Here is a 19,601-nt window from a genome sequence, read left to right as displayed (position 1 = left end):
ATGTATAAGTGTTAAAGGTATGATAAAAAAAAGGCTGTTTAATTCTAAGGGATAAAGAGAGGCTGGAAAATGTAAAATTTAATTATGACAAGAATTATAATTGGACCTCTGGGGAAAATTAAAACAGAAAAATGTAGAATATGGGCATAAAATAAAAACACAAAAATCAAAGTAAACAAAAAAAATGCAAGTGAGAGATTTCATCTTAAAAGAATTTTCTTTTATTTAAGTGTGAAAAAAGTATTTACAAAAGGCCCTGTACTACTGCACTGTAAATTATTCAATAATATTATATGCTACAGAAACATAACATGACAGTACAAAACAATTTTGAAGCAAATATGCAGGCATTGCATTGAAGGCTTGCTACAGGTATATCTAAAAAAATTACCAAATCTTGAAAAATAAAAACAATAATGCAAAGGCACAAAACGTGATCTGGTATTTGTATGTTTCTCAAGTCTTTAAGATTAGAACTTGTCAGACTTAGAATAGTGAATAAACTTCATGTATTTGTGTTAATAGATAAAAAATATAAAAAATTATAAAAAAGAGTTTATAAGACTGTGTAGCTGAGACTTTGTGTCAAATCCTGAGATATTAAAAAAATACACTACAAAAAAATATTATACAACAAATAACATTATTTGCTTTCATATATCCATTCACAGACATCTTTTATCAGTGTACATCCACAGTGCCTGAGTTTAGAGTTTGTCTTACAAACTGTAACTGACTATTAATGATTAGTAATGTGGTATTAATTAGTAAGGTGTTATTACAGCTTATTCCAACTTATTGCAGATTTTCATAATTCTTCAAAAAAAGGTATTAGATCTGAAAAAAACATACACTGTCCATCAAATGTTTGGGGACTTGTTGCTTTACTTTGTTTAGTCAGTTTTCAATAACTTCATTAATTAAATAGAACTTATCTAACTGAATAGAAAACAGCTTAGATCTTGTTACTTGTCTTTTTGCATAAAACTGAAAATCTATTGAGAAAAGCCCTACTGTGGGAATAAGGCTCATTATTGTGATGCCTTTATCATCATTCAAACTTTCATCTGTTTTAACCACATTTGGGCCAAAAGAGTTTCAATATATGCTTTTTTTACAGTTGGAAAAGTGTTATAATAAATTACTATAATCATTTTGGCAAAAACTTGATGGACGTGAAGCTTAATGTTGAAGTTAAATTACCCAAAGGATTAGCACAGAGCTGCTTTATGCTAATGAAACATTTTCAGGTAACTGAAACATAACAGTGACAAATATTTCTCACTAAATTGCAAAAGAAAGGGGGTTGTTGTCCCCAAACTTTTGATGGGTTTAGCTGCACCCAGTAGTTGATCCCCTTTGTGTGGAGACCCTCTCCTTTTCCCTCTCCTGTCTAAAAGGTGAACTTGCAAGGAGAAGTTTTAGGTGCTCTGGAGTGATGTGGATGAGGGGCGAGGAGGCAGAGCTCAGCTTAAATGTAGGAGCCTTCTCCGCTGTCTTCCCAAGCCTTGCAACTAAGCTGTGGCCAAAGTCTGCATCATAGCCTGGAGGTTTGGGTCCTGTACTGTTGTTGATTCTTGTGTTGGTAGAGTTAGCCTGTTTGAGCAGTTTTGCCTGCTCTTGAGTAGTTTTGATGTGGGAAACACAATGGTAGGGGTCTCTGCTGAATGGTATCTTTGGAAATGGTGGCATGATGAAGGGCTTTACATACTGGTTGATGGTGGGTAGCTGGCTTTTGTTACCAGTCATTGCAGTCATAGCAATGGACCTACTGTCAGGCTTGTCAGGATTAGCTGGGTCTCTTGCATGGCTCCTCAGGCTCAGGTCTGCTGGGAGATCACTTGAGGGACCATCTGAAGACTCAGAGCTTGTTCTTCTCCAGCTTAGAGAAGCAAGTGATGATGGAGTTTTGTTGGGATCTTGGGAAACAAGTCCAACTGAAGCTTCTGGGCTTGTTCTTCCCTGGCCGAGAGACTCAGGTGAGGAAGTTTTCTTGGGCTCCTGAGAAGGACCTGAAGGATTTTGGCGAGTAGAAATCAGACCTTCCTTGATCCAGTTTTGCAGCAAAGACAGAGGTATCTGGATCTCCATTCCGCCGTATGGGTCTAAGGATGCATGGCTAGGGGCTTGGCTGGGGGCTTGGCTGGGGCTAGAACGGTGCATGTCAGAAGGCCCTGCTTTGGCAGAGGGAACATGGAGGCTTTTCTCTGGTTGCTTGACAGTGAATGTGCTGGGGTAACTGTGGACAAGGAGTGGAGTAGGACTTGGAGTCTTTTTTGTAGTTGGACTGCTTCTGGAAGAGGAGGTGAGATTGATGGCATGTGACTCATCCATGCTCATTGGGTTCCCAACCGCTTGGGCAGGGCCATCAACCTTTGATGATCCAGCAGCTATTCCTGGTTGATCACCTCTGTTTAGATACAATGGCAAAGCCTCGTTTAGGAACTTTGGCAGTTTTTTAGGGGCTGGTGGAGAAAAAGACGATGGGGTGTTGCTTGACATCTCCATCTTGCCTGTCTTTTTGCTGAGATTTAGAGGCTCTACCCAGCCAGATGATGATTTATACTCCATGGCCAGGTGACGCAGAAATTTCAGAGGTTGTTTCAAGCTTTCAGTCTCAAAGGACGATGGAGGAAGGTTGGATACTGGATTTCGTGTGTTGAATGGTGTCCTGATGTTAGGAATGGGGGCCATAGGCTGTGGCACAGAGAAGAGGCTGGGTAGAGATGTGGGTCCAGGATGGATGTAGGAAGGGTGTGGAACACCATCAGACATTGAAATGATCCGTACACGTCCATTGGTCATAAAATCATGTGGAGTAGGCTGAAGAAATAGAGGAGAGTTACACGTTGGTAATACTATTATTACTACTACTAATAATAATGAAAGCATTAAGTAATTGGACAATTTATGTTCAATATGGAGCAGTGTAGATTTGTTGTACTGAACCACCCATGCTGAAGTAATAGAACTGTTTTGGGGCCTAGAGTGTGGAGAGTGTCTGCACCTGGTTAAATGAGACTGCATGTCTGATGAGTGCACGTTTGGGATTCAGCAGGTACTGGTCATCCAAGCTGAGTGGAAGCTTGTGTTTTCGAGGAGGAGTGATAGGGATATCATCCCCATACCCAGCCAGGTGATATTCATACGGCAACAGCAGCCTGTAGGCAGAAAAACAGTATTAATTTCAAATACAAACAAAGATTTTTTTTACTCCTCATGTTGAGATTGCTTTGACCTCATTAAATGCTCACTGACCAGATAAATAGCTTATTAAATCACACACACTCACATTATCTAATCCTATAATCTTTCTGAATTGTGGGGGATGCTGGAGCCTATTGCAGCCGTCACCGGACGGAAGCTAAGAAACACCCCAGGTCACCAGTCCCTCACAAGGCAGATAAACACACTTGTGTTCACAACTAGGGGCAATTCAGTGTGTCCAGTTTGCCTAACTCCAAATATATATATATATATATATATATATATATATATATATATATATATATATATATATATATATATATATATTGCTGTTGTCGGAAGAAAACCTTGTATCTCCAAAATGGTAACTTTACAGGAGAAGGACAAAACCTACTTTATTTTTTATGTAAGTCAATGGAACCAATGGAAGGTCATTTTTTTATTTATATGCAGTGTAAAGGGTAACAGGCATTTTCAAATTATGTCAGCAACTGAGATACAAGGTTTTCTTCTGACATCAGGTATATATACATGTGTGTGTGTGTATACATACATATATATATATATATATATATATATATATATGAATGTAGTGTTTATTATAGTGTTTATTAAACCATTATAGGAGTGACAGCTATAATATAAATATAAATATAAATTATATATATATATATACCTAATCCTAATCTAATATATATATTAGATTAGGATTAGGTTTTGGGAGGAAGTTAACATTAAATTTAGGGCTAGGTTCAGGGTAAAATCTTTGTTTGATTTTATTTAAAAGATTTATTTGTCATTAATAGCTCATTTTGGACCATTTACATTTATAGCATTTGGCAGACGCTCTTATCCAGAGAAACTTACAGTTTGATCATTTTACACAGGTAGGTGAAGGCAGTATTAGGAATCTTGCCCATGGACTCTTATTGGTATAGTGTAGGGTGCTCACCCAGGCAGGGATTGAACCTCAGTCTACAGCGTAGAAGGTAGAGGTGTTAACCACTACAGTATACCAACCATGACCATTTCCTCAACCCATTAGTCATTGAGTGTTCCCATGCCAAAGAAAGCGCAGCTAAATAAATGTATGTTTTTTCAGGAAATAGTGCTTTGATGTTTGGGGTGAGTTTGAAGGTGAGATAGCTAACAGAGTTAAGACAGAATAAACAGTAAAGGTTTTGAGCCGTTAATGCAGTTTATTTCTTTTGCGTTCACTTTAAGCTGTGTTGTTGATTTAGCTGCGGCTTCTCTCTTTGGGCTTGGCTCTTATGAGCATGTTGTAAACACCAACGTGTTTTACTTCTTTTCTTGCTATGCACAAACACGCATACACACACATACACACACACACCCACACACACACAAACACACACACAAACACACACACACACACACACACACACACACACACAAACACGCACATACAGACACACATACAAATACACACACACGCACATATACACACACACACACACAAGCACACACACACACACATACAAACACACACACACACACACAAATGTGTATTGGTGTGTGTGTGTTATTCTGTTTTTTGTGTGACTGTGTGTAATTAGCTGCTGGACCAAAACCTTGTATCTCCATTTTTGTTGTTTTTCAGTTTTTAACATAAATTGAAAATTCCTACCGTCCTTTATGTTGTGTGGAAATTTTGACATGAGTGGACCAAAATAAATGGCCCAAAATTGCTTAGAAAATGTCTGGTTCCTCTGACTTGAGTTAAATGTGTTTTTTCCTTCTCCTGAAAAGTTACCATTTTGGAGATACAAGGTTTACAAGAGAGATGCAAGACAGCAGGGAAATGCTGCTGTACTTCACATAGCTTCTTTTTATACTTCTAATAAATGTAGTAGCTGCAGTATATTTTGGGAGAAAGACATTTTTCCTTACGGACAGCAAGCCCACAACAACACAAGGTATACATTTTGACCATCCACACTTCGAAGTAAAAGGTACCACAAATATATATTTTTAAGCAATGCCATAAAAGAACCCTAAGAGAACCAGACATCAAGATGTAAAGAAAGTCATTCAGAGTGGTGTGATGTAAAATCATTTATTGTAGAGAAATTTATTTTAAAAATATCATTTTAATTTATAATTTATAAAATGAAAAAAATCTCAGAACTAATAGCAAATATGGGACATTTCCATGAACAAGTTTTCAGAGGCATTAAAAATCAGGTTCTGTCAGCACCACTACGAACAGTGAATGAGTCACAAAGTTTCTCTGGAATGGAACATTTCACAAACTGCTTCAAATGACTTCATTTACATCATAAGCCCTTCATTATGCAGAAATCCTAAAATATTAGTGGAATTCCTGTTTAAAGCCTCTTCCTGAGACCTTAATGCATTGTGCATTGTTTTTTTTTCTCATATCTTTAAAAGTTTCTTTGCTCTCACACATCTCATTTGCAGAAAGATTCTTTAGGAAACCGAAGGTGGTTTTTCTATAGCATCACACAAAGAACCCTTTTTTGAACCCTTATTTTTAACAGTTCGTCACATACCACAAAGAGCTAAACACACTCTCTATGTCCGCCCCCTTCTCTCTCTCTCTCTCTCTCTCTCTCTCTCTCTCTCTCTCACTTACTTTTCGTAGTGTCTGCGGGTGCATGTGGCTGCGCTGGTGCTTCGTGGGTTTCCTCCCAGAATGTTATACACTTTCTTCCACAGCTGCTGAGTGGTCACCTGCACATACACACACACACACACATCACTCACAGCTGACAGTTGTGTTTGCTAATCCATGGCCCTGTAGAAAGTTGAATTGTGTTCAAATAACTGATCAGGATGATTGATCATGATTAATGTTCATCAGCAGTATGAGCAAAAACAAGCACAGTCAGATATCCAGCCTTCTACAGCCACCATGCAGTGTTTAATATGTATTTAAAGGAGAATTCCTCCAATTTGTCAAAATTTCTCTATAATTCAGTCATTGATGTGAAATGCTAGTAGAGTGTAGAGAAAGTGAATCAGATTTCTTTATAGTGGTGGTGATAGGAACCAGGGGCCGCATAAATATAGCCATTTTATTTACAATTTAAAACCACCAGTGAGCCTTCACACCTTCCTAGTTTTGTATGTAATGTCAATGATGGTAACATAGTGGAACATCTGAAAAAAAAAAGGTTTCTTCAGGATTTTGCCTGAGAACAATCTGCATGTATCATTCCACCATGAATGTGTTTTAAAAAGTATGTTTTAGACCAAAAAGTATATCAGAATTATTGAACAGCAGTGACCTGAGGCAGCATAGTCATAACCAATAGGTCTGAGTGAAGGAGCTTTTAAAGGCATGAAACTGTTCTGACGTCTAGTTCCCATCACCACCACTGTGAATAATTCTGATGAGAAAATAGAGCTGTGCATTTCACGTCATACCACTCTGAATGACATTGTTTCTATTCTAATCATTTAATTATGCAGAAAATTTGACAATTCAGTTGAATTCCCCTTTAAAAAATCCAGCTCAGCCGTAAGGGTGGACAGCTTAGTAGCAGTATTTTTTTTTTCCTTCTTTCATTTCGTGTCCACTCTGAACTGCCATTCTCAATTATTTGATCATTTAAAACTACTGCTTTATTGAAACTGAGACTTTTTCATGTTATAAACGTTTGTTAGTATTCTGTTGCTTTGGTGAACTAAAACTAAAAATATACTGAACTCAGATCATAATGAATGTGCAGCAAGTTTACCACCCGGTACAGACAGTGCTTTACAAACTAAAGGCTTATGAAAGGCTGTTTATTTATAAAGAGGCTTCTTTACTTTTAGTCTGTGCAGATGATTATTTTTGGGATTTTTTTAACATACATAGAGCACCTTTGTTACATTCACATTTAACCCCACATCACTTTTATTTATTAATTAATAATAATTATTGTTATTAAAGATGTTAAATGAGTGAGTCTTTACCTGGTGATATCCTCCCAAGTCCTTCACCGTCTTAAACATCAAAAACAGATCAACTAGAAACAGAGAGAACAGAAAGGTATGTTAGAATCTCTCTTTCTCTCTTCCTTCGCTCTCTTTCCCCATCTTTCTCTTCTCTCACTCTTCTTTCTTTCTTTCTCTCTCGATTTTCTCTCTGTCTCTCTCTCTCTCTCTCTTGCTCTTTCCCTTTCTCCCTCTCTCTCTCTGTACTCACTCTGTTTGAAGCCCAGGTGAGGGATTCTCTCTATCGGAGTGTCTCTCTGCTTCATGAAGAAGTAAAGGTCTTTGAGGAAACTCTCCTCCGTTGCGTCCTCTCTCTCCTCTCCCTTTTCTCCATTCTTCTTCTCTGTCTGTTCCTCCAGCTCCATCATGCCAACCTGAGGACACAAACACACAAACTCAGTGTCTCTGTTCTGAAAATCAATTACAAATCTGGCATTTGGAAAATGTGGTCTTCAGTTCTGTATTTAGGAAAAAAAAGCTGTGCTGATATTCCTGTCTCTGCTCCGAACAGAGCATAACTAAAGGTTATCAGGTTATGCTTTAGTCAAATGGTGTATTGGCCTGTAGTTCTTTTATAGCCTATAGAAACCTAATCAGTAAATCTGCCCTGAAATAGAGCTTTTATGAATGAGATGCTGTAAAGTTTACAGAGATGGTTTGAGTGGATCAGCAGTGCTAATTGACTATCACATTACACTTACGCCATTTGTCACATAAATAAAAAAATAAGTCTGGGCTGTGGGTGACATTGGGGAATGTCAATAAGGATCTTTAAGCATGAGCTTCATGTTCGCTCTATGATTACATGCTTCGACAGATTAGCTGCTCGTCGTGTTTAAAGCAGTGTAAAGTTGTTTCAGGTTTCAGCGTAACTCACACTAAACGGTACTGTTTTTATTTTACATGCAGTCAATTCACTCATTCAAATCGCTCATTCACTCTCCGCTCCTGTCGCATGCCCTCAATTCTGTATTCTGTGTTTGACACACATATATATATATATATATATATATATGTTTATAGATGTTTCAACATATAATATAGTGCTGTTTTCAGGGCCAAACACTCTTTACAATCAGGTGACACTATCAATACTCAGAATTCTGCCAATGCAGAAAGAATAACAAATAAGCAGGAGGCAGAAATGTCATGTAGTTGCTGAGCCGAACAAGAAAACAAGAGATTTAATCACATAGTGACAAAAAAAAATGTGTGATATGAAACAAGGAAACTAAGAACCAAATATGCAAATCAAACACACAGAAACAAAGAAAACAAAGAAGACAGATAATGGATGTGGGTGCTAGGAAAGAGGCGTCAAACTATTACACAATTTTATCAGAGTTTTGTCTTCTAATTTACTTAACTTCAACAGCAACTGTCTTGGTGCAAGGTGGAGATCATGTGGAGATCAGGTACACATATATATCAAGTCAATACAATGCATTGCATTTTTCAGTGTATACGTGTCTTGGTAGTTAGTGAATAAAATACCTTAAAGAGTTTTTTTGTTTTGTTACATTTCAGCACAGTTCAGTCACTGAGATGGAAACAAAGTCATTCAGAGTGATTTGGTGTGAAATGATTCATTGTAGAGAAACTTACAGACCAGGGGTCACAATGATATCAACACAAATATAACCATTTTATTTAAAAATCAAAACCAGCAGTGAATGTATATGAATATGAATTATATGAGTTTTTATTTGTAAAGCAAAAATCTCAAAACAATGTGTTTGTCACTTTATTTGTGTGCTCTCCACTGCAAGCAACTGCAACTCGCTAAGTCACACTAAACCACTCTAAATGACCAGTTAGAGTCTATTTATGTTGACATGTAGTAACCGAATAATAAGCCTAGGGTTAAAGGGGTTTGTATAATCTTGTTATTTGATCATAATCAATGTACAATACGCGGTTTGGTTTATTTGGAAATTTCAAGTGGAATCCAGGGACACTGATAGCACACAGATTATTATACAGCATTATTACTCAAAGCATCAGCTTTCAGGTCAATTTTGGGCATGTTGTCCAACAGCCCAGCCGAACAGGTTCAGCTGCTACAGAGGGTCTAAAGCTGAGCTGTGTTTGGTCTCTGAGTCAGCTGTATTTGATCAGTGAGGGCAAAATGGGCAACATCTTGTTCAAATGTGCTGAACCCTGCGAATGCTAAAGTGGACAAACATTCTCTTGAATTCCCATGTCCGTTTGACTGAATCACATCCAGATGAATGCTTTTCTCATCTAGTGGTCCGACAGGCTGAATTGGTTTGAAACAAGGGTGCACTGTGGCACAGGGGCAGCAGAGGAACGAAAAAGAGTGTGATTCACAGACGTTTTTAACATTGACAGGTAGAGTGTTTGTGTTTACGACACAAGATAAAAGGCTAGTCATGTTGTTTGAAGATGCCAAAGAAGACATTTGTTAGCAACTCCTACCTTGCACTTCCACTCACTGCCCTCTTTATGAGCTTTTCCTACAGTTACAGACTGTAGTTCACCTGTTGCTACACAATCCATCAGTCCTCATTTGTCAGTTTCTGCTGTTGACCAGATATTGTTTGCCATTTTATATATATATATATATATATATATATATATATACATATATATATATATATATATATATATATATATTGCTGCTGTCAAATACCTTATATCTCTATTTTTGTCATTTTTCAGATTTTGACATCATTTAAAACTGTCCATTGCACTTTATAGTACGTGTAAAATAAATGGATAAAAAGAAACAGCCCAAAATGACTTGTTTGGTAAATAAAATGTCTGGTTCCATTGACTTACATTAAAAGTAAAGTTTGTTATTTGCTTCTCTTGTAAAGTTACTGTTTTGGAGATACGAGGGTTCCGTATTTGTTCTGATAGCAGCCGTACACCTCACAATCTGAGTAATCCCAATTACAAATTTTCACTCATCACTCCATAATCTCCTTACTCCACATTTTAGGTACCCAGTTTTGGTCTTCTAGAGCAATTTTCTTCTGCCACTGAGTCATCTTCTCACAGTGGAAAGATGGACAGAAACATCTGTGGATCTTTTCAGATCTGACGCAGTTTGATTTTCTCCTCTCTCACCAAGAGCACAGTGGTTATGTACTTACTTTTTATACTCCAGTTTTTGAAACTCAGATTTTTTTCACTTATTTTCCACTGACTTACTTCCTTTCCTTATGCAAGTTGTTTGTGTGCCTCAAAAATCAGCTTAGAAATATCTACTGAAAAATGTATAAGTTGTTAATTAATTAATTGTAGAAAATAAAATTATAATATAAATATATAAAATATAATAATATCTAATTACTATAATAGAAAATCTATCACTTTCCCACACACGCACACAAACACACACACAAACGTATATATATATATTATATATATATAACGACAATTTTTATTGTCAAAGTTTTTTGACAATATTATCTGACAACAATTGTACGGTTAATGCACTCATTGACTTCTTACATCACTCGCCATTCTAGCGCCAATATGTTGAGTGACCTCAGATACTTACAAAAGACACTTACTGTTCAAGTGCAGTAAGCAGACAGAGTCTTTTATCATGCTAGATTGAGTATGTCACACAAAGGTGCATATGTTCTGTAAATACCTCAGGTTCTTCGTGTGCCTCGTCTAACTGGTATATGGTTGATATCTTGATACTGATACTTCCAGATAGTTGCCGTTCACTCACACACCCAACAATGACCAACAACATACCACAAAGCCGGGCAGCTATACCCTAATACAAGGTCTCAGTCAGAGCATTGTGAGCGCACAATTCCGCTCAGAAAAATGCTTGTCTCTTGTTTCACTGCGCTCTCATTTCCTGTAATTACAATTAATTCTGCAAGTTCAAGCTCAGGGACAAGATGTTGTGTGGCCTGATGTCTCATCTCTGGCTATGATGAGATATTTCCTTTCATTTAGTTTCTCAATTTTAGGTGCCTTACTTAGCAAGGCCTTGTTTCCTCTCTCATCCACAGATTAAAATAAAACTGGATGTAAATGTTCCATTAAAAAACACTGAAAGTCAGTAGGCATTTCACAAGCTTTTAACAGGTTCCTCAGTTTCCTCATGACAGACAAAAATAACTGATACTGCATATGCAAATACCATCTTATGATGCACCAGCTTTAGCCATATTGCAAAACACACTCAATCTGACTGGCAGAATAAATCAGAGATAGGTATTCCTGCCTGTACCGTCCATCTCAAACCCCTGAGTTTCATTCCTCTTGACTGCGGTGTAGCACCGTTTGAACACTGTTAACGATCTATGCAATATATGACTAGATCTGCTTAAGACCCCCACCCAGCATGGGGCTCTATATCTATAGTTATGTGAAAAGTCTGAAAAGTCTGGTTAGTTTATATGCTTTGCAGATATTTAGCATTTAACTTATTTTGACCTCTAAAAACAACAAAATGTATGCCATTTAACTAGGTGGCCAAACTTTTGCATGCAACTGCATATTGGTCATAAAGAACCCGAATGGCACTCATAGTGGATTAGTGGTTATAATTAAATCGATTTTTTCACATTGAACTGCATTTCTGTGTATGAAAGATGCAAATAGATATTATTTATTATTATTATTATTATTGGTTTCTTATTATTATTTTTGTTTTTGCTATTATTTCATGTTGTTTTATTCAGGCTGTCGGCTGAGTGTGAATTTGAGCATCCTCAATCCCAACTACCTTCTCTCAGCAATAATGTACAATAATAAACCTAATCCGAGTCTGATTATAACCCCTCATCCAACATGGATCTGGTCTTACCTTATTTCTTATAGCTTTATATCAGTTGGATGGGAAGTAAGGATCTGTTTAATCCAGTATGTGTGCAGAGTGTCTCTTCAGAGTAACTCAATCTGTCGGCTGCACTCTCGCTCGAGTATCTGGCGGGATCACAACTGTCACATACAGAAAAGGTGCCAGACTTATAAGAACAGCTGAGTGACATCACAACCTATTGGAGGTGTTTCCAACAGACTTTCTGTCAGGAATGTGGAGCCAGACCGGTTCATCTGGTTCCATAAACTTGACAAAAGCCCTAAACTTGATATTACACTTAAATAATATTATAGATAATTGAAAACAATCAGCCTTTTAATCCTCTATAGCTCACAAAAGGGTTCTATTGTTACAAGCTTGACATCATAATAATAGAAGAACCCTTTTTAGTGCTGTAAAGAACCATATGTTATACCAATTATACCATGCAAGGAACCACTTAAGCATGAAATTGTTCTATGTAGAGTTTATAGCTCAAAATAGAACCATTACCTTTACTAAAGAACCCTTAAAGAACCGTCATTTTTAAGCGAGTAAATTGAGTATAATGGTTGGTATTTTGTAGTAGGCAACATTGTTGGGGTTCAATCCAAGCCTGGGCAAAGACCCTACACTATACCATTAAAAGACCTTGGGCAAGACTCCTAACACTACCTTTGCCTACCTGTGAAAATGTATTTAAATTGTAAGTCGCTCTGGATAAGAGCATCTGCCAAGTGCCATAAATATAATGTAAGTAATTACTAAATGATGTGCTTTAGTGTATAGTAAATCTGGGATTTTAAGGGGTTAAGCATACTTTAGTCAATAGTGTTCATCTTTTTCATCTCAAATGTTATCTTGTGCCTTGATGTACTCCCTGATGCTTGAGAGAAACTGGAGAATGAAGATTTTCAAGGTGATGCAGCTTATTGTTCATTGTTCATTGTATTTTTGAACATTTAACTGAACAGGTGCTCAGTGAAAGGAAAAAAAATCCAATTATAATTATAATTAAAGTTATAGTCTAAAAGCGGACTACTGAACATGTTATGTAAACCTGCAAACTGTAGGTGACAGTTATCATCTGAACACCCAGTGATTATTGGATTAAATGCAGAAAAACTTTTAAAAGCATTACAGCTTAACTGAATTATTTAATCATGCTGCTATTACATAATGATAGATTACCAGTGAGATGAGGACACACAACATTCATCACACTACATTTGACATTAATACAATGTAGCCTAAGTTATCACACTGCATATAAAACTAATACAATATAGCCTACCATCCATCACACCGCTTTAAAACCAAACAAAATAGCCCAACAGTCATCATGCTGCATTTAAAACAATGCAGTATACCCAAACATTCATTACACTGTGTTTAAACAAATAAAATATAAATTAGCATTCAATGCAGTGCATTTAAAGCAAATACAATACAGTCTAAGATTTATCACATTGCATTTGAAACTAAAATATAGCTTAACATTCATTACGCTGCGTTTAATAGAGATACAACATAGCCTAATTGTCATCACACTGCATTTAAAACAAATTATATACAGCCTAACATTCAGTACATTGCTTTTAAAACTAATATTATACAGCCTCACATTCTGCACACTGCATTTAAAACTAATATCATACAGCCTCACATTCAGCACACTGCATTTGAAACTAATATTATACAGCCTCACATTCAGCACACTGCATTTGAAAGTAATATTATACAGCCTCACATTCAGCACACTGCATTTAAAACTAATGTTATACAGCCTCACATTCAGCACACTGCATTTGAAACTAATATTATACAGCCTCACATTCAGCACACTGCATTTGAAAGTAATATTATACAGCCTCACATTCAGCACACTGCATTTGAAACTAATATTATACAGCCTAACATTCAGCACACTGCATTTGAAAGTAATATTATACAGCCTCACATTCAGCACACTGCATTTGAAACTAATATTATACAGCCTCACATTCAGCACACTGCTTTTAAAACTAGTATTATACAGCCTCACATTCAGCACAGTGCATTTAAAACTAATTTTATACAGCCTCACATTCAAAACTAATATTATACAGCCTCACAATCAGCACACTGGATTTAAAACTAATATTATACAGCCTCACATTCAGCACACTGCATTTGAAACTAATATTATACAGCCTCACAATCAGCACACTGCATTTAAATCTAATATTATGCAGCCTAACATTCAGCACACTGCATTTGAAACTAATATTATACAGCCTAACATTCAGCACACTGCATTTAAAACTGATATTATACAGCCTCACATTCTGCACACTGCATTTAAAACTAATATTATACAGCCTAACATTCAGCACACTGCATTTAAAACTAATATTATACAGCCTAACATTCAGCACACTGCATTTGAAAGTAATATTATACAGCCTCACATTCAGCACACTGCATTTGAAACTAATATTATACAGCCTCACAATCAGCACACTGCATTTAAAACTAATATTATACAGCCTAACATTCAGCACACTGCATTTGAAACTAATATTATACAGCCTAACATTCAGCACACTGCATTTAAAACTAATATTATACAGCCTAACATTCAGCACACTGCATTTGAAACTAATATTATACAGCCTAACATTCAGCACACTGCATTTAAAACTAATATTATACAGCCTAACATTCAGCACACTGCATTTAAAACTAATATTATACAGCCTAACATTCAGCACACTGCATTTAAAACTAATATTATACAGCCTAACATTCAGCACACTGCATTTAAAACTAATATTATACAGCCTCACATTCAGCACACTGCATTTAAAACTAATATTATACAGCCTCACATTCAGCACACTGCATTTAAAACTAATATTATACAGCCTAACATTCAGCACACTGCATTTGAAACTAATATTATACAGCCTCACAATCAGCACACTGCATTTAAAACTAATATTATACAGCCTAACATTCAGCACACTGCATTTGAAACTAATATTATACAGCCTAACATTCAGCACACTGCATTTAAAACTAATATTATACAGCCTCACATTCAGCACACTGCATTTAAAACTAATATTATACAGCCTAACATTCAGCACACTGCATTTAAAACTAATATTATACAGCCTCACATTCAGCACACTGCATTTAAAACTAATATTATACAGCCTCACATTCAGCACACTGCATTTAAAACTAATATTATACAGCCTAACATTCAGCACACTGCATTTAAAACTAATATTATACAGCCTCACATTCAGCACACTGCATTTGAAACTAATATTATACAGCCTAACATTCAGCACACTGCATTTAAATCTAATATTATACAGCCTCACAATCAGCACACTGCATTTGAAACTAATATTATACAGCCTAACATTCAGCACACTGCATTTAAATCTAATATTATACAGCCTAACATTCAGCACACTGCATTTAAAACTAATATTATACAGCCTCACATTCAGCACACTGCATTTAAAACTAATATTATACAGCCTAACATTCAGCACACTGCATTTAAAACTAATATTATACAGCCTCACATTCAGCACACTGCATTTAAAACTAATATTATACAGCCTCACATTCTGCTCACTGCATTTAAAACTAATATTATACAGCCTCACATTCTGCACACTGCATTTAAAACTAATATTATACAGCCTAACATTCAGCACACTGCATTTAAAACTAATATTATACAGCCTCACATTCAGCACACTGCATTTAAAACTAATATTATACAGCCTAACATTCAGCACACTGCATTTAAAACTAATATTATACAGCCTCACATTCAGCACACTGCATTTAAAACTAATATTATACAGCCTAACGTTCAGCACACTGCATTTAAAACTAATATTATACAGCCTAACATTCAGCACACTGCATTTAAAACTAATATTATACAGCCTAACATTCAGCACACTGCATTTGAAACTAATATTATACAGCCTAACATTCAGCACACTGCATTTAAAACTAATATTATACAGCCTAACATTCAGCACACTGCATTTGAAACTAATATTATACAGCCTCACATTCAGCACACTGCATTTGAAACTAATATTATACAGCCTAACATTCAGCACACTGCATTTAAAACTAATATTATACAGCCTCACATTCAGCACACTGCATTTAAAACTAATATTATACAGCCTCACATTCTGCTCACTGCATTTAAAACTAATATTATACAGCCTCACATTCTGCACACTGCATTTAAAACTAATATTATACAGCCTCACATTCAGCACACTGCATTTGAAACTAATATTATACAGCCTCACATTCAGCACACTGCTTTTAAAACTAGTATTATACAGCCTCACATTCAGCACAGTGCATTTAAAACTAATTTTATACAGCCTCACATTCAAAACTAATATTATGCAGCCTCACAATCAGCACACTGCATTTAAAACTAATATTATACAGCCTCACATTCAGCACACTGCATTTGAAACTAATATTATACACCCTCACAATCAGCACACTGCATTTAAAACTAATATTATACAGCCTAACATTCAGCACACTGCATTTGAAACTAATATTATACAGCCTAACATTCAGCACACTGCATTTAAAACTAATATTATACAGCCTAACATTCAGCACACTGCATTTGAAACTAATATTATACAGCCTAACATTCAGCACACTGCATTTAAAACTAATATTATACAGCCTAACATTCAGCACACTGCATTTAAAACTAATATTATACAGCCTAACATTCAGCACACTGCATTTAAAACTAATATTATACAGCCTAACATTCAGCACACTGCATTTAAAACTAATATTATACAGCCTCACATTCAGCACACTGCATTTAAAACTAATATTATACAGCCTAACATTCAGCACACTGCATTTAAAACTAATATTATACAGCCTAACATTCAGCACACTGCATTTGAAACTAATATTATACAGCCTCACAATCAGCACACTGCATTTAAAACTAATATTATACAGCCTAACATTCAGCACACTGCATTTGAAACTAATATTATACAGCCTAACATTCAGCACACTGCATTTAAAACTAATATTATACAGCCTCACATTCAGCACACTGCATTTAAAACTAATATTATACAGCCTAACATTCAGCACACTGCATTTAAAACTAATATTATACAGCCTCACATTCAGCACACTGCATTTAAAACTAATATTATACAGCCTCACATTCAGCACACTGCATTTAAAACTAATATTATACGGCCTAACATTCAGCACACTGCATTTAAAACTAATATTATACGGCCTCACATTCAGCACACTGCATTTGAAACTAATATTATACGGCCTAACATTCAGCACACTGCATTTAAATCTAATATTATACAGCCTCACAATCAGCACACTGCATTTGAAACTAATATTATACAGCCTAACATTCAGCACACTGCATTTAAATCTAATATTATACAGCCTAACATTCAGCACACTGCATTTAAAACTAATATTATACAGCCTCACATTCAGCACACTGCATTTAAAACTAATATTATACAGCCTCACATTCAGCACACTGCATTTAAAACTGATATTATACAGCCTCACATTCTGCACACTGCATTTAAAACTAATATTATACAGCCTAACATTCAGCACACTGCATTTAAAACTAATATTATACAGCCTCACATTCAGCACACTGCATTTAAAACTAATATTATACAGCCTAACATTCAGCACACTGCATTTAAAACTAATATTATACAGCCTAACATTCAGCACACTGCATTTAAAACTAATATTATACAGCCTAACATTCAGCACACTGCATTTAAAACTAATATTATACAGCCTAACGTTCAGCACACTGCATTTAAAACTAATATTATACAGCTTAACGTTCAGCACACTGCATTTCAAATATTTACAGTATTTCGCAGACACTCTTATCCAGAGTTCATCAAAATTGATAATTTTTTCACAGGTAGGATAGTGTTAGGACTCTTTTCCAATGACTCTTATTGGTACAGTATAGTGTGCAAATACAATGTCACATAATAGTCATCATACAGTGTTTAAACAAATAGAAATATAAATAATATAAAGAACAATAAGCTGTAGCTTAGCATTCAGCACATTGCATATAAAAGTAATACAATCTCACCCAACATCTAGAATTCTGCTTTTAAAACTAATACAATAGGCTAACATTCATCACACTGCATTTAAAATAAACACAGTTCAGAGTGCAGGTTATACAATAATTACATATATAATCACGGTGATGACAGTGTGACTGAAGACTCATCTCTGATGACAGACTGAAGACTCATCTCTTTACACAGCACTTAAATGAGCATTGAACTATGAGCTGCACTTATTTTATTTATTGTATTGTATCTTATTGTTATTGTATTGCATTGAATGGCACCGAGTTCTGCGTTCAACTCTGTTTCTTTTTCTCTTGGTGTCTGCAGTGACATATTTGTTTCTAGCAGGATCTGAGCTCAGGACTGTCTTTTTCTCTAAGCTATCTCTAGATTGACAAAGCACTTCTTGTAGGTCGCTCTGGATAAGAGCGTCTGCTAAATGCTGTAAATGTAAATGTAAATTTGTGCGCTAGGACACTCCGTGCAACAAGAGCATAACATTAACGTCAGTGGTAAACAAAGAACCGTATTTGAATTCAAATCACTTGAAAAACCTGATCTAAGAAATGAGAGTATGCTATTTATATTACCATTTGAATAATCAGATAACTGCAGAAATCCGATTATGATTAAATTATTGAGTACATGTAAACACACTCAATGAACAAAGTGCTCATTCCTTCAAAGACCCTATCATGAAAAGTAAACATTAAGGCTTTGATATAATAAATGTATTAATGTTATATTAATAATTGAGGTTGCATTTAAACTAAATATTATTTTATTGATTATTCTGTGTGCATAAAACAATACTTTAAACCAAGAGTGTGCTAAGGCTCTGGCCTTTGTTTAGTACCAGGACTTCACATAGCTGTGATTCCTATCATTCTCTATTTAATAATGATTCTGTTTTTCCTGGTCCATTTTGTGTTCTACCGTAAAGAGTCACTGTCTGACTGTCTGACTCACTGACTGATAGATACACACTGTTGAGAGGCTCCGGAGGCAAACAGCATACACTTGATTAGATAAAGCTACATTGCCTGTAAACTCCAAATGTAGGGCTCATCCTCATTCGTGAGGATGACATCATAAAATACTACTGCATGATGACTATGTGCACCACAGTACAAATTAGCATAGTCTTTCAATGTGTTGATCACTATTTTTAGAACTGTCACTTTTTCAATGTAACTTTAGCTAGCCCTGACACTAGAATGCTAGAATAGTAATAATAGTAGTAGAAGGAGGAGGTGGAGTAGTAGTAGAAGGAGTAGTTGTAGTAGTAGTAGTAGTAGTAGTACTAATAGTAGTAGGAGGAGGTGGAGTAGTAGTAGTAATAGTTGTAGAATCAGGAGGTGTAGTATTAGTAGTAATAGTTGTAGAAGGAGGTGTAGTAGTAGTAGTAGTAGTAGTAGTAATAGTAGTAGAAGGAGTAGTTGTGGTAGTAGTAGTAATAG

At 35.8% G+C, this 19,601-nt stretch overlaps 1 protein-coding gene across 1 annotated transcript; it reads right to left on the bottom strand.

Moving 5' to 3' along the window:
- Positions 1-203: 203 nt before the first annotated feature.
- Positions 204-12,092, bottom strand: arid6 (AT-rich interaction domain 6). The gene is made up of 6 exons (XM_037545840.1): positions 11,975-12,092; positions 7,385-7,547; positions 7,153-7,205; positions 5,825-5,922; positions 3,008-3,161; positions 204-2,823 (listed from the first exon to the last, which is right to left on the bottom strand). Exons 2-6 carry the CDS (start codon positions 7,539-7,541, stop codon positions 1,333-1,335), a joined length of 1,953 nt encoding a protein of 650 aa, XP_037401737.1. The 5' UTR covers positions 7,542-7,547; positions 11,975-12,092; the 3' UTR covers positions 204-1,332.
- Positions 12,093-19,601: the final 7,509 nt, after the last annotated feature.

Source organism: Pygocentrus nattereri, chromosome 16 (assembly GCF_015220715.1).
Source record: "Pygocentrus nattereri isolate fPygNat1 chromosome 16, fPygNat1.pri, whole genome shotgun sequence".
In the NCBI taxonomy this organism is placed as follows: Eukaryota; Metazoa; Chordata; class Actinopteri; order Characiformes; family Serrasalmidae; genus Pygocentrus; species Pygocentrus nattereri.
Note: the sequence above shows the minus strand (reverse complement) of the source record. Positions and strands in the feature narration are given on the sequence as shown.